At 35.0% G+C, this 16,610-nt stretch overlaps 1 protein-coding gene across 2 annotated transcripts; it reads right to left on the bottom strand.

Moving 5' to 3' along the window:
* Positions 1-4,095: 4,095 nt before the first annotated feature.
* On the bottom strand, positions 4,096-16,137 carry LOC111503997 (monocarboxylate transporter 9). Of its 2 annotated transcripts, XM_023158459.2 has the most exons (8): positions 16,001-16,137; positions 14,895-15,053; positions 14,163-14,289; positions 10,997-11,140; positions 10,619-10,932; positions 10,184-10,559; positions 7,682-7,876; positions 4,097-4,300 (listed from the first exon to the last, which is right to left on the bottom strand). In XM_023158459.2, the coding sequence occupies exons 2-8, from the start codon at positions 15,006-15,008 to the stop codon at positions 4,173-4,175; spliced, it is 1,398 nt and encodes a 465-aa protein (XP_023014227.2). In that variant the 5' UTR covers positions 15,009-15,053; positions 16,001-16,137; the 3' UTR covers positions 4,097-4,172. The 2 variants fall into 2 exon arrangements, with proteins under 2 accessions (XP_074039344.1, XP_023014227.2); XM_074183243.1 differs by lacking the exons at positions 14,895-15,053; positions 16,001-16,137 and having other exon boundaries at positions 4,096-4,300; positions 14,167-14,289.
* Positions 16,138-16,610: the final 473 nt, after the last annotated feature.

Below are 16,610 nucleotides of genomic sequence, written 5' to 3'. Positions count from 1 at the left end.
CGCTTTGTCGGGATATGCCATTGAAACCTCTTATATGAGCTTTTCCTAAGGAGTTCTCTTATTTTATGTGAGATATGAATATACTCTACGTTCCCCTTTTTCCCCTGTATCAGTATAATTACCGGCAATAATACACCGTATTCAAATTCAATAAGTATAATAAAAAAAATATAAGAATTGCAAAAGTTACAAATATGATGAAAACGACAAAATAAACAGAAAACCGCAACCATCAAAAGGAACACATTAACCTAGTCAGACCATAAAAGAATGCTCAACCGGCATGCGATTGAATATTCACAAACGTGCCTTTTATTCGGCAACTCTACATGATACAAACTATTTAAATAAATGTTCGCCCACAGTATTTCAATAAAAGTATATGGTTAGCCACCAGACAAAAAAAACCTAAAATTTTCTTACCACTAGCTCTCTTCCTCCGTTTAGCTGTAGATAGCGGCTAATCCTTTTATGTTTTACTGAATTTAACATAAGACACCAAAACCAAATTTCACTCAGTTGAACTGGCAATCAAAAAGGAAAAGAAAGGAAAACCGAGTTTTTCCCCAAACTCCCAAAAGTACCTCGAATACCACACTATTCGAATAACTTGCGATTGAACTCTCGTTTGCTCCTTTCTTTCGAATAATTTATTAGTCTTCCGTCTTTCAGTCGGAAGTGTATGCTATCTTGCAGTGTGCAAGGCTTATTAAATTGAGACCTCGAAAGTGACATCAAAACTGGTCTGGGAATGCCATGAAGACCTGATTAAACTTGCAAACAGGAACAAATTGACTTTGTACTGGGTGCCAAGGCATTCAGCAATCACAGGTAATGATGAAGCTGATGAACGCGCTAGACGCGAATCATCAACTTCATGTATAGGTCCTGAACCAGCTCTAGGGGTACCAAAATCATTGATACGAAACCAGATTAGGACATGGACCAATAAAAAGCACACAGAGTACTGGACAAAAGTACCTGGCAACAAACATACTAGAACCTTCATTAGGGAACCGTCCGAGAAAAGAACCGAAGAACTACTTCAATATAGTAGGGATCGGCTCAGAATAACTACAGGGTTACTAACCGTCCGCTTAGAAGACACCTGAATAAAATGGGGCTGTACAACGGAGACCTCAGCTGCAGATTATGCAATGAAGGGATAGAAACAGCTCTACACATCTTATGCGAAAGTGAGGCACTGAATCACAGGAGGCAGGCAATATATGGACGTACAAAATTACGCCCAGAAGAATATGACGAACATCCAACACGGAACCTGTACAAACTAGTACAGGGAACGAGACTGATGGAATGGGTGTCATGAGAAGATGGGAGAATAAAAGCAAGAAGCCCAAGAGGCTGCAGTATTTTCTGGAGACTTGGACTAAATGGACAAGTCAGACTGCTCCCAAGGCTCAAAAAAAGGGACTCTTCCTTGGACTATTCTTAGAATATTTTGTCCTTCGATTATTTATGATAGGGCGTTTTGTTTCGAAGATTCGGGGCGAAAAAAAATTAAACAATAACAATTTTGGTAATTTTAAAATTATTAACGTAGCCAGAACAGAAGTACTACAGTGGACCTACCAAGTAATGAAGCTTCTAACAACTCCGCTACCTCAGTTTCTGGAAGATGTACCATTAGTTACAAGAAATGCAATGTGGTTTATGCACGATGGTGCCCCAGCACATTTTAGCATGGCTGTGCCCCCTAGATTCGCCACTGTTTGAAAAAGTATTCTGAGGCACAGCATTATTTTATTCTGGTAAGGGGAATCTAAGTGAAATACAAGTGTTCAATAACACAACACAACAAAGTTTTTGTTTCGGGGTTGAAATCAGATGATTTTAATGTATTTCCACGTGTTAAAACCGAAAGTGACCATAAAAATTATATATTAGCTCTTGTTTTCAAGATATAGTATCATTATATTATATATATGTATATTGAGTTTTCAACAAATGAAATATTTCATCACCAACAGTTGGTACACGTGTTTGTTTACATAACACCCCTCTCATCAGCTGTTCTTAAGTAGTAAACATAACCTATGTGAATTTGTCAATTGTACGCACGTGGTTGCTATTGAAATTATCGTGTGAAGTTGATTTTTAAATTAATTTAAGTGCTGATCTGAAATGCCTCGAAAGTGTGTGAATTCTGTCGATAGCTTTTGCTATATATGTGGTGAAATAACATTTAAGGCTCAGAAACGTAAAATGACACCTATCGTTAAGACAGCCTATGAACATTATTTTGGTGTGAAAGTTGGGGACCAAGATAAATCATGGGCTCCTCATATATGTTGTAATTTTTGTTCCGTCATATTGCGAGAGTGGCTGAAAAATAAAAACCGGGCAATGGCTTTTGCAGTACCTATGGTTTGGCGTGAGCCTACCAATCATACAGACGACTATTATTTCTGCTCAACTCCTCCCATTAAGCAAGGTTTATCTATGAAGAAAAGAGGAACGGTTAAATACCCTAATCTCCCATCTGCTCTTCGGCCTGTACCACACTCAGACAATTTGCCAGTCCCTTCTCCACCCCAAAACTATGAAATTTTAGAGGAAGGTGATGAAGACTGTTTAGAAGGAGCAACCCATCCTTCTACATCCTATGACCCTGATAGGTCTAGTGATCCGCACAGAATTAGTCAGAGTTGAGTGACCTTATAAGAGATCTTCGCTTGTCTAAGGAAAAGGCTGAGCTGTTAGGGTCAAGACTACAACAGTGGAATCTTCTAAAACATGATGTGAAAATATCTCAGTACAGACAGCGTCAAAAAGATTTGCTTCCTTTTTTTGAGAAAAAAGAAAACCTCGTAGTTTGTTCTGATGTTAATGGTTTGATGGACTGCTTGAATTTGGATCACACTCCATCTGAATGGAGACTGTTTATAGACTCTTCAAAACTAAGCTTAAAAGCTGTACTTCTGCATAATGGAAATCAGCTACCCTCTATTCCTATAGGTCATGCAGTTCACATGAAGGAAACGTATATAAATATGAAAACACTTCTCCAATCAATCAAATATGAACAACACAAGTGGCACATCTGTGGTGATCTGAAAGTCATTGCTATACTCCTAGGAATGCAATTAGGGTTCACCAAGTACTGTTGTTTTTTGTGTCTGTGGGACAGTCGGGATAGAAAATCTCACTATAAAAAAATGAACTGGCCTACACCAGACCTAAACCCTAATGAGAAAAATGTAGTTTACGAGCCTCTTGTAGATCCTAAGGATGTTCTCCTTCTCCCATTACATATTAAGTTGGGACTAATGAAAAACTTTGTGAAGGCCATGGACCAGGAAGGACAAGCTTTTAAGTACTTGAGAGCAAAGTTTCCCAGGTTGAGTGATGCTAAAGTCAAGGAAGGCATCTTTATTGGGCCTCAAATCCGTGAAATCGTAAATGATCCTGCTTTTGACATGATTTTAACAGGAAATGAAAAAAGAGCCTGGGAAGCCTTTAAGGGGGTTGTACATGGGTTTCTAGGTAACAAAAGAGATGATAACTTCACAGCATTGGTTAAAGAGCTTCTTCAAGCTTACCACCAACTTGGATGCAACATGTCCTTAAAAATTCATTTTCTTCACTCTCATCTTAATTTCTTCCCACAAAACTGTGGAGCTGTGAGTGACGAACATGGAGAAAGATTCCATCAAGACATTGCCTTAATGGAACAGAGATATCAGGGCCGTTGGAATGAAGCAATGCTTGCAGACTACTGCTGGTCTGTGTGTAGGGATGCTCCAGAAGTGTTTTATAAAAGACAAGCTAAACGACAGCGATCTTACAATGAATCGGATGGACTTAATTGAAATTTGGTGGTACAAACTTCTTTTATTTGTCAAAACACTAAGAATAATGTTTTTTTTATTAATTTTGTACTTAAAATATTCTAAAAGAAACATAACAATATTGTTTTATGTACTTTCACTTTTCACGTATAGTATAACTACTCTTTAAGATTAAGTACTGTGTATCTCAAAAACCAGAGCTAATAAAAATTTTTCATTGTTATTTTCGTTTTTATCACCCCAAAATTAGTAGAAATTGACTAATTTAGTGTAGGAAACATTCAAAAAATATTTTTTTGTTGTGTTGTGTAATTTTTTATTTAAAAAACTCGATGGGAAAATATATAATGAATACAAAAATCAACTTCGACGACTCTTTCTTCTCGAATAAATGAATTCCAATGCCCATAAAACAACACACACTAGAGATATTTCTGAGGCTGCGTGAAGAGCAGGAATATATGAATGGGTAACGTCGTGAATAGTTCCTGAAAAAAAAAACTGAAATATATGTCATTACCGACGCGGAAGATATTTTAAGCGGCATCAGAATATTGGCAACTGTTCCGTGTTAAATTCCAAACGATACTTCATTTGAAAAATAATGTGAACAAGGCATGAAAATATTACAAAAATTCAAAAATGGTTAGTCTCGAACCGTTGTCCGACATTCTTGAGTTGATTGATGTATTGATGACATTGCTTTCCCACAAAAAGCCGTCAAAATGGAAAGTTAAATACCGAACAGTCCCATAAATGAATTCCTCATTAAACTATTTTTTTGTTGATGTGTCACATTTAGTATACAATGTGTAACAACGAAAACTTAACAGAGCCGTTTTCGAATATAAAAAGTAAGATTTTTAAACAAAGCTCGGACACGTCGATTTCTAATTAAAGGGGGACAGCTTTCAGACTAATCAGATTTTTTGTAGTACGCACCCCCTCGGAGGGGTGCGTCCGACGACCCTTATTTAGATAGGGAATGTAGGTCGAGTGGCACCTTGTTTTAAATGTCTTTCGAATACCTTTACATCTCAGTTAGAAGAAAATTTTTGTAACGATTAGTTTTCGAGATATTTGAAGATTTAAAGGTACTTTTATTGAGTTCAACTCTTTTTGAAATAAATCAAATTGTTTTCGGGGGATGGGGTTGGTTACCACCCTTACATTTTAGGTAAATTGAGTGGCACCTCCTTATGAAGGTTGCCTTTTGACGTGGATATTTTATGCTTCTGATAAAAAAGTGAATCATACTAAAAACGTACCTACACAACGAATACAACCTGCTGATTTCCTTGAATGCTGATGACACAGAAAAGTTTAAAAAACTGTTTTAGGGTTAATAAATCCCAATAATTGTTTTTGAAGCACACAAAAAAAAGTAACACCTAATAAGGGTAACTCACATAGGAAATCTAGAGTAAATGTTCAAAATGTGCGCCATTTTGCTCCATGCAACAATAAAGATTTTGCTCGAATTTTGCTCTTACATTATTCAACATCTCAGGAGTTATAGCTCGGCATTCATCAATAATTCTATGACGTAATTCATCCAAATTGGCTGGCTGTGTAGCATAAACTTTAGACTTTGAATATTCCCACAAAAAGTAGTCCAGTGGTGTTAAATCTGGTGATCGTGATGGATAAATTCATCTTGACATCTTGGATCCTGTTCAATTATTTCAACTATACGAGGTTGTATTGCCTCTTCAAGAAGTTGTAAATAAGAATCACCGGTTAAATTTCCATCAATGAAAAATGGACCTATAATATGATTGCCTAATATTCTGGCCCAGACATTCAACTTTTGGGGATGTTGGGTATGTATTTCTGCGTATTGTCTTGGGTTTTCCTCCGACCAATAACGGCAATTGTGACGGTTCTCGCAACCATTTAAATAAAATGAGCTCTTTCGTCCGAAAAACATATGTTATAAAGCAGCTCAGGATTTTACATTAATCTCTCACTCATGCCCTCACAAAACTCCTGTCTTCGGCCAAAATCATCCTCATTGAGTTTATGAACAAGTTTAATTTTGTAAGGATGGAATTTGTGGTTTTTAAGGATTCACCATGCGCTCATATGGCTTATTCCGGCCATTGCTGATAAACCTCTGGTACTTAACCTGGGATTGGCAATGACTTGAACAATCACTCCAATCGCATTATCGTCATTCACTACCCTTCTCTGAACATTTCTTTTTTTTCCAGAACGTGATTTCTGCTTAGGTGTTTACCAGGGTTCTGCTCGTTAAATGAAATTGATGTTCTATTAGCATTTTGGTCGTTGCCAAAAAATAAAGCAAAAGCTGAAACCTTCTCAGTAGTAGTATAAGGCATTTTTAAACACATAACAATACACGACCCGTTTAAACAAAACAATCGAACGATGTACTAATGAAAACTGGAAGAAGAGGAGTGGGTATTGATTTTAAAACATGGCAATTTTAACTACAACTGTTAAGTTTTCGTTGTTACACACTGTATACTGTCTTCATTCAAAAGAGGAGGAGATATGACGATCGAGGTTATGATGTAAAGGTGTTTCCCTTGAATTATAAATCGATCTGTTTTTGCTTTTGATCTGTTTCGTCTTCAATGGCGCACACTGTATGTGATCCATATACGCTTTTCCATACTTTCGAAAGTACTAGAACATTAGTTGTGATTTGTTGACATGCGGATTGAGTTTTCCCGCAAAAAAAGTATGTACTTTGATAGAGTAGAGAGAGAAAATAACTTTTGGCGGGAATGGAATATCTGGAATAAGAGTGCTAACAAAACACAAAATGACGATTGCGTGAGAACGTTTTATGAAGCTCTTTTCCAGAAATTCCATCAATTTTCATCAGAAAATGTGTCTCATTGGCAATAATATAAGAGCACTATAATTGCTATCAACCTTCAACATTCACCAAGAAACACTGTCAGCCACAAAAAAACCAAAAGGATTCTGATATTTTGCAATAAAATTTCAAATATTCATCTCTCCATTTCAAGGCAATAACTTTTGAAGAACGAATTGTGCTACTCATGTATTGGTGGCATTTAAATGAAAGTAATTCCACTATTTTACATCTGTGACCCGGTCGAACTATTGGAAATTGGAGCCATAAAACCCTACGAAATCCGACTAATGAACATTGAAGACCATGCCAGATGCTAAGCGATTATAAATCAATCAACATATATTGAAACGCTTAAAAGTGTCAAACCAATGGATTGGACCCTCACCTAACGAACAAACAATTGAATTAAAATGCCACCAACAAGAAGAAGCCATCAAAGGTTCATACCCAGTCGACAACACAAAAACTTGCCAGATATCGACAAATCAAGAAGTTGCTATCAATTATCAGCAGGTTGATACCCAAAGCCAACCCATCATGTTTCAGATACACAAGAAATTCCAAGAGGGCCTTAACTTGAGCAACATAAACTTGGATGAACTGCATGAAATCAGGACACCGTCCTGTACTTCAATAGAAATCAATAAGCTATACACCCAGTGCTTGAACAATTATAATTTATGGGATTCTGGCAGTTCCACAAGCGTATGCCATATACAATAAGATTAGAGGAAACATCAAATGGGCTTCCAGAAGGAGCCCCCAGGAACCTCTAGTGTGTTGGATCTACAAGATAAGTGAAGGATTTGAATTTTGTTTCGACATAGTTGTTTTCTAATTGTTAACCACATTTAAGTGAATGAAAACTGCTGTTATAAAATTAATTATAGATGATTCTAAATAAATATGGTTTTGATTGGAGTAAACAGTTTCAATTGTGCCAACTTGTCATGAAAAAAATGTCATTTGATTCGTTATTGGGAGTTACGCTCCGCTCAACTAACCATCTTTTACTAACCTATGATTGGTCCTACAGCTAAGGAGACAGCCCCGTTGAACAGAAAGTTAATCCCATTGGCAGCAGGTATTTTTTCTATAGGTACAACTTGCGGAATGATAACAGACTGAAACACTGCTCTGGTGCCTTTCGTCAAACCGATTAGCGAACAGCCAAAATAAATCGCTACGTATGATTTGCTGAAGAACGCGATCACTGGAAAAAATATACATACCAATTAAATATTAATTGTTTCAAAATTTTCGTCGGTTTCTAATATCTCAGTGAATACTTATTCAATCCAATCGAAATGAGCGCCATTTGATTCAGTGCACTTTTGCCAACGTAACACAAGTTGATTGATTCCGTCAGCATAAAAATTTCGTGCTTCTGATTCGATGAAGTCGACGAAGGCCGTTTTTTGCCTGATCTGCCAGCGAGGAAGTTATCGAAGAGCTTGAAAGATGGTAACAGGGTGATAATTGAAAACACTTCTGAATACTACTTACTCACATATACAGTGTGTCTCACTTCTCATGGAAACATCCCCGTATCTTCCGTAATATTCGAGGTAGAACGATGAAACTCTCAGGACTGATGGAAATGCTCAAAATGCACCTACCACCTGAATGACAGTTTCATCGTTCCACCTCAAATATTACGGAAGATACGGGGGTGTTTCCATAAGAAATGAGACAAATATGGATTTTTCAGGACTGAATTTTTTTTGGGAAAAAAGTGTAACCGTAGTAAGTTGGTAGTCTTGATCACGAATCTGAAGGAATTTTGAGCCTATTTTGCCCCCTAATATGTTTTACTGTAAAAATGGAGTGTTCCATCGCGAGTGGCGGACAGTGTATATCACTTTGGCCAACCCCATTCAGGTGGTAGGCGCATTTTGAGCATTTCATCAGTCCAGAGAGTTTCATCGTTCTACCTCGAATATTACGGAAGATACAGGGATGTTTCCATGAGAAGTGAGACACACTGTATATACAATTGATCGCTTCAAAAACACTTCACTAACTCTCTTCGAAAGCTTCTGATAATTTCTCTTCCATATTCTCCGTTTCACCATCACTGTCGTCATTTAAATCAATAATGATTTGTTTCCACCATTAATATGGAAGTGTCCAATCTCTATATAATCTTTTTCAACTAAAATTACTTTTTTAATCCTTTTCTGCCAGTCTTCTTCGGTAATATCAGATACTTCTTCTTTAATTAGCTCTATTACCTTCTTATCAAATTTTGGAAAATTATTTCTACGCCTGATGCTTTGTTTCAATTTTCCCAAATCAACTCGATGGGACTGAAAATACAAAAATAGGGGGAAAGTCTCAGTATCGTGTGTCCATGCTTTTCAGCAAAACTCTCAAGGCCATACACTTTTTCAAATGTTTTTGTCTGTAAAACTCCAAGTAGTTGGTTTTTGGTATAGTTATCTTCAAAATACAAATTGTTATTCATTAAAAAACTATGTATTTCATCTTTCCTCGAATTTTGATTCGGTACTTTGATGAGCTGTCGCGAATGATAGGAAGCATTGTCAAGAACTATTATACTATTCGCATCCAAATGGGATCAAAGTGTTTTCAAACCATTCCTCGAAAATATTGGCTTCCGTGTTCTTATGATAGTCAACATTGCTGTCCTCAAGTTTTTTTTTACATAATTCGGAATCCATTATTTACTTCCTCCGCAATGCACAATGATTAATCGCGATCCTTTGTTTGCAGGCATGTTAGGCGTACACATTCTCGAACCATCAGTCCACCCTTTCGTTACTGTGTCGTGTGTCATACCAAGTTTCGTCCAAATAGAAAATTTGCCGTTGTTCTTGTCTATATTTATTTATTTGTCCTAAGTGTTTGTTACGCAATTCCACTGTTCTTCTGCTTTTCATAACTGTTTGACGTGGATTTATTATTTTAAATCTAAATCCTAGTTTCTTTATCCAATTCTGAAGAGTTTTGTCACAGCAGCTCACGTTATGGCCGGAAGTATTCAATTTCTTCCTTATGATTTCAGTTGTAGGAATCTCATTGCTTTTGTAACAGTCGTATATTGTTTTTTTTCAATGATTTTAGTAGATTAACATCTAAAGGTTTTGGTAATCCTGTATCACATCGCGTCTTGCGTTCATAAGGTTTGTTTTTGACTATTTTACGTATAGTTATGAAAGGAATTCAGGTCAAATCTCATGTTGCTCGTAATAGTTTGTTTCCCTCGAAACCAAACTAGAGATGTAGATTTTTATGTACATTGAAACATACCCTCTGTGTTTCAATATACAATCTGAATCTTATTCACTGGTATCCCTTTTTCGCATTCACCATCGCTATTGGAATCACTACACTGGTCGACCACTTTGAGGTTCATCTTTAATTATCAGAATTGACTCACACAGCAAACAAATAAAACAAGCTAGATAAAACCAATCAGTTCAAAGATCAATAAATGAATTATATTATAGTCCATTAACAAGTAAGCTGTCAAGCCTAAAATAAGGCTCTTACTTACCTAACCTAGCGACTGTTGCTAGAATCAGAGCCATGACGTATACCAGTCTCGGAGGAACTTCTAAACGATACGTCAAGAGCGGTACCAACAGTCTTGCAGATATATCAAAAATAGACTGAATCGACGCGACATTTGCCACATCCGTTCTGGTGAAATTTGACAATTCCGGTAACATAAACTGCATAGTCAAAATTCCATTCAACTCGGCTGCGAACGAAACCCCCAAACCAATAACTATCACAACGTACGGCAACTGCTTAAGTAATTCAAAATCGAATACATCATACAGTTTGGTCAATATACTCTTTTCCTTCTCGTTCGGTATCGTTGTTTCTTGATAAACATTGGAGGTTATTAGTTTATCATTAGCTGCTGCCTGGATAAATTAAAAAGACTGTGTGCAACGAATACTATTGAATCAATGCAAAATCTTACCGTCTTTTCTGGACTTATTATCAAGGCCACTTCTGTGTTCTTTTGTTCATGTGTGAAGTGACGGCGACGTTTTTCTGGTGTAGGTGGCTTCATCAAAACGCAACCTACCAATGAAAGTAACGATATGGCAAATAAAACTAGAACGGCATTTCTTCTTCCCTGGTGTAACAGTAGAATATCACAAATCTTTGGCATGAAAATTGCCAATATACTGGCACCAGTGGTGGATATGCTTACAGCTAAAGTCAGCTTTTTCTTGAAATATGAGTATTGGGCAAGATATGTGGCTGGTAGAGCGATTCCTTGGCCCACACCTGAAAAAAAATCGAATTCTCAAAGGGGGTTCTATCTTATACCGAAATAGTTGTCATACTTTACCAATCAAAATCGATACTGTGAATAATAAAGTGGCATAAGACTTGGCAAAGCTGCTGAGGAAAATACCAAAGCACCATAGTGAGGCACCGAATAAAGCCACGTAGCTGAAATTGTACATTTTCAGTAATGGGCTGCTGAAAAAACCTGAAATGAACCGTAAATGAACCTTTATTGTAGTATGGTGAATAGTTTGTGGTTTCATGATTGTTTCCACATCTAATTATAACACAAGATTGAATAAAAATACTTAAACAAAACAAAATCTATTATAAATAATGCAAAAAAATCAGATGCTATTATATATTTGCATAATTTCAAACAACAAATTCAGAGAAACGGTGAAATATTCATTACTAGATGAAGCCTATCACACACATTATTATTGTTTTTCATTGGTTCGTGTTTGGGTACAATTTTAGAAAAATCTTTCGATTAAAGGCCATATTTCCATCATTTTCTTACTCCACCTTCCTATTTTCCCAAAGTGACCACGTATTGGATGGAAGAAGAGAACTAGCGACATTTCTTGGGGTAAGTTGTGAAATTTTTACTTAATGATAAGTTACTTCTAAATTACAACTATTTTATACTCTAACATCTTATCTACTTGTGTGCCTACTTTCTAATGAATGAATCTACCTGAAATGGTCAGGTATGAATGCATTAACTATGTGAATAAATTACTATAGGAATAAATTAACAATAAACAAGATTTTTCAATTTATCGCCACATACAGATATTATCATTTATAATTCGTCCACCCACCCATATCATCACAAAGTAGCAGCATTCAACAGTATCATCCACAGACTGATGAATGTTTCCTTGTCAGATACGAATTTCAATAAATAACTAAACAGAATAAAACAAATAGCCGTCAACAATGATAACGAAAGCAGTTTAATACATTCTCTGTTATCAAAAAAGTTATACAGCCAAGCTTTGAGGGAAGTTTACCCATTTCGAAGAGATGAGGTTGAAAGTTATAGAACCTTAACCTACTCAGGCCAACCCACTACGAATATTTAAAATTTTCTGAAAAACAAAGTTGTAAATATTGCTTTCAAAACCAACAACAACTTTGGCATGAAAGTTCAGTTTCAGAAAAATCGGAAGTGTATAAATTATCATGTGGGTCATGTCCCATGTTTTATATAGGTCAAACTGGAAGAACGTTTATAGCCCGCATGAAGGAACACAACAATAGTTTCCAGAATGGAAAAATAAATTCCACATATGCCACTCATTTAATCACAGAAGGATATGAGTTCAACCATGAATTCAAGCCTCTCCATTTCCAGAAGAAAATTTTTAAGCATAACCTGTTAGAGAGTATGGAAATGAACAAGTTTAAAAATTCTCAATTCCTTATGGAAGATCAAACGGAACTGAATAATTCGGAATTATTGAATCTGTTCATTTCCAGGTAAAAATTGTTAGGTATATTGAGATACTTTCGAAAAATTCATTCATATAGTTAATGAATTCATACCTGGCATTTACAGGTAGATTCATTCATTAGAAATTAGGCATACGAGTAGGTTAGAGGTTAGAGTATAAAATGGTAGTAATTCAGAATGAACTTATCATTTTACGCTTGAGATATAGCGAAACACGTGTCGGGGTTTTTGTAAAACCTTTTATAGTGAAAATCATACAATAATCTGTATTAATGAGCTCCAACGAATTCGATATTATCAGGTTTCACATACTAATCAATGAAATAAAGCACACAGTAGAATTTAACTTTTGTTGCAACCGTATTTTTTCTGACTTTCGCTAAGTTTTGTTATGAACAATTTCGTATTTTTTTTTCATTAATACGTTGAATTTTCGATGTTTATTCAAAATATCGAAACAATATTCTTCATATTCGTATTTCAACCATAAAACTCAAAGGTAGTGAGACATGCTATCAAAATAATTGAAATAACTTCTCATCATCTACGAAACTTCGAATTTCCATTATTTGAAACTGTAATAATGAATTTGAAATCTATAAGAGAAGAGGCAAACATAAATTCGAAAGAAATGAAGAAAATGATAAGAATACTTAAATACCAGAAACGAAATAATAGCATGAAGTGAAAGTGTCTATATTATTTTTAGTTCAATTTAAATCGTAAAACATTACAAAAATACAATTTCATATATATATTTGTTAACAAAAAATAAATATCATTGCGATTAGTAAGTAGCGTTGTTACATTCTATTTAAATCATTGAGAATACATAATTCTAAAGTATACATTTATATGGTCAATGAAAAATAAAATAAATACGTTAGTAGTATTTTACAACATTTTTAAATAGTTCTTCGGGGTTTTGATCGACATCTTCATTTTCTGATCAATTCTTTTCAAGCTGATAAGTGGAAAAACCTTGCAACATTCCTGAATATTTTATTGTTTATATCAAACAATTATCAACATCATTATTGCATATGCCTCTTGCTATTTGGTGCACTGAGATACAACGATAATCAGGATAGGATTATGTGTGTTGACTTGTCGTTATTGCCCAAAACTTTATATTGGTCAAACGGGGAGAAACTTACCTCGTAGAATGAAAGAACATATGATTATTTTCTTTAATTTGAAGACAAATTCCACATTTGCGAACTATCTTTCGGGCATACCACAACTATGAAGTATTACATTTGGAAGAGAAATGTTCGAAACTCAATCTTTTGGAATGCGCTTAATCTACTAACTTTTAAAGAATTCTGAAATATACCGAAAGACGGACTAGAATTGAATTTTTCTTTCTGAATCTGTTTCTTAATGTGGAAATTGGTAATTGGTACACATGTCCATTTGATGAGTTGGTGAAAATTTTCTACTATGAATTTTCAGTAAGTTTTCCCTCAAACTCAACAAAAATTATGAGTCAATAATCAGGTAGAAGGTCATATGATTAAAATTGTTACTATGTAAAGGACAAATCAGAATTTAGTTAGTATGAAAACGTTTGAGACGTTTTACTGCCCAGTAAAAATCTCATGATAGTCTCACTTGAATACCGGTATGTACGAATCTAACCTCACAAAGTTTTAAACCATGTAAATTGATTTAATGTCTGAACGGGTTTTTTTCTTAAATTGAATCAAGTGTGAAACATACTATTGTTCTTTCTTTAATTGACCACCTTGTATTCATTAGTTACCTACAACACAGTACATGGAACTGTGAAGATGAAGTAAAAATGATTCCTGAGCAGCTGTTACACCCATGTCAGAAAACTCGGCATCAAATATTATTCCAAAACATTGAACCAACGGTAGTAATGTTGCCTGAAAATAAAAAAAAACATTCGATAAACAGGTTCCATTTTCAGGATAGTTTAAAATCCAATACTAGTTAATTACATTTTATGTAATAACATTTTTGGCTCGCGACTGGAATTTGGCCGATTAAATCATTGAGCTTGTACTTTAAGGTCGGTTGAGTTCAGAGATGGATTCCTGATTCAGCCAAGTACCACTAAAGAAACCTATGGCAGATCAGAAATGATTTGTTTTTGGGCTCTGGTGTCAACCTAACCCAAGCGTGCTATTTCAAAATGCAAAATAACGCTTTGTATAGGGTCATCAAGCAGGGATTTCCAAACTTTGACAATTCTTGTTGAAGATACATCTGTCAAATGAGTTGTTATTCACAAAATTTTGTTTGAGCACTCCGTTAGCGTCTTGCCTTTATAATGGGCATTTAATTATTTTTTCACTACTAGGAAAGAAAGTATAATAGTGTATATTATGTACAACTTTAACTGAGAAAAGTGATTTCATTTTGAATTTGTCGTGGACAGAACTATTTTTAAGAGAACGGTTAAATCTAGCACCTCCTAAACAACCACAAAAAACCCTTATTCCATTCCTAAGGCTACTCAAATACTTACATTTATTATTACAATTGCGAAAACAACAACCCATCCATAACCACCATCAAGTGGAGTAAATTCGACTTTATCCTCTTCCACATCATTTTCTGAGTTTCCGTTTTCTTTTTCCATAATCTGGTCACGATTCCGGAACTAGTTACCGAGTACCTGTTATCTCTTCAAAAGAAATTAAACTGAATTGACAACAACTTAACAATATATTAACAGCCTAAATATAATGAAAATGAACAAAGCTGATTAGAAATTCTTATCTATAACAGTAGTGATGGATCATTCAAGAAAATGATACTCTGTTTGCCAGATAATAATAATATGTATAAACAGGGACGGTTTTAATAAAGAAAGATAACCACTTTTCTAGATCTGACTGGAATCTGGAAGACGCACTTCAAAAACCCGAAGAATATTACTGGGCAAGGAAAAATCCGTTATGAGTAAAACAAATTGCGAAAGCTAAATGCAGCCTTAAAAACAGAAAGAGATGACATGATAATCGGTATTTCTCAGATATAATAAAGTTAGATAAAATTGCATTGAACAGAATATTGTCAGTCAGTTGAAGCTAGATATTCTGAAAGAAGGAAAACTGAAGCTTCAGGATATGAACAAAATAACAATGTTGAAAACTAAAATTTTATTTTTGAATTTTCGTGTTTCTTGGTTGACCTCGTATAAAAATCTCGACAGAAGTGACAGTCATTTTTCTGCACCTCCCTTTTTCCATTATTATAAAACCTGTGATTTCTCTGTAGGAAATGAAATGTTTTTTAATGATTATGGAAATGTCCAGTATTCTACTAACGATCAGAGGTTAGCTGAACTTCTCCTCCTTCTAATATAACTTATTTCACATAAATTTACTTACAAACGAATTCAATTGAATAATTTACTTATAACTGACAAAAGCTCCATCTTTCTCTGTCGGACTCATTAGCAAATGTACTAGGAGATGACTTATCCCAAACATCCAAATTCAGTTGTCTGTGATCTGTGTATAATGTATGATTTGCTATACATATTCGTTTCGTTATAGTTCGACATTAATCATGATTGATAGTTTAAAAATCAGCTGTTCATTGTTATGGTATGACTAAGAATCTTACCCTCTTTTATTTCAGAAGTTCTTGGCGGAAAAGCACTTTTCTACAGCAAAAAACAACAAATAATGATCAAATTGATAAAAATTCTCCATTGCGTAATACGCCATCTAGTACCTGAAAGCTGAAATGTAAGTAACAACACTATTTGACATCGATAAAAGTTCAACCAGTCCCCCATATTAAACGTTTTGCTTCGTGAGAGCAATACAGTGCACTAAAGTTCACTATCAGTCATAAATCAGAAAAAATACATTTTTATCAATATAATTTATGAATGCAGAGGCGAAATCGGTGACAACGTTTGTATAAGAGAAACCAATAAAGAAATATTAATAACAATTTAATAACAAAAAGTAATGAAGAACTGGAAGAACAAAAAGAAAGAGATCAAAAAAGAGAAAAGAAAAGAATCAAGAGATCTGAAACAAAAGCGTAGCGAGAAGTGAAACGAAAAAAGTATATGGAGAGGGTAAAAAAAGAACATGTAACGAGGAACAAGAAATTGCCAGAAAAAGGAACTAGTGAAACGCTCAAACAGGCGAAATTAGCCAAGGCTTTCAAGGGAAATATTTTCAAAAGAATAGGAACGAAGTTAGAGAAGTACGATTGTTTG

This window comes from Leptinotarsa decemlineata, unplaced genomic scaffold (genome assembly GCF_025532065.1).
Source record: "Leptinotarsa decemlineata unplaced genomic scaffold, Ldec_3_MD MMD2_tig00026336_RagTag_RagTag, whole genome shotgun sequence".
Lineage (NCBI taxonomy): Eukaryota > Metazoa > Arthropoda > Insecta > Coleoptera > Chrysomelidae > Leptinotarsa > Leptinotarsa decemlineata.
The sequence above is the reverse complement of the archived record's forward strand: the minus strand, read 5'-3'. Positions and strand labels throughout refer to the sequence as shown.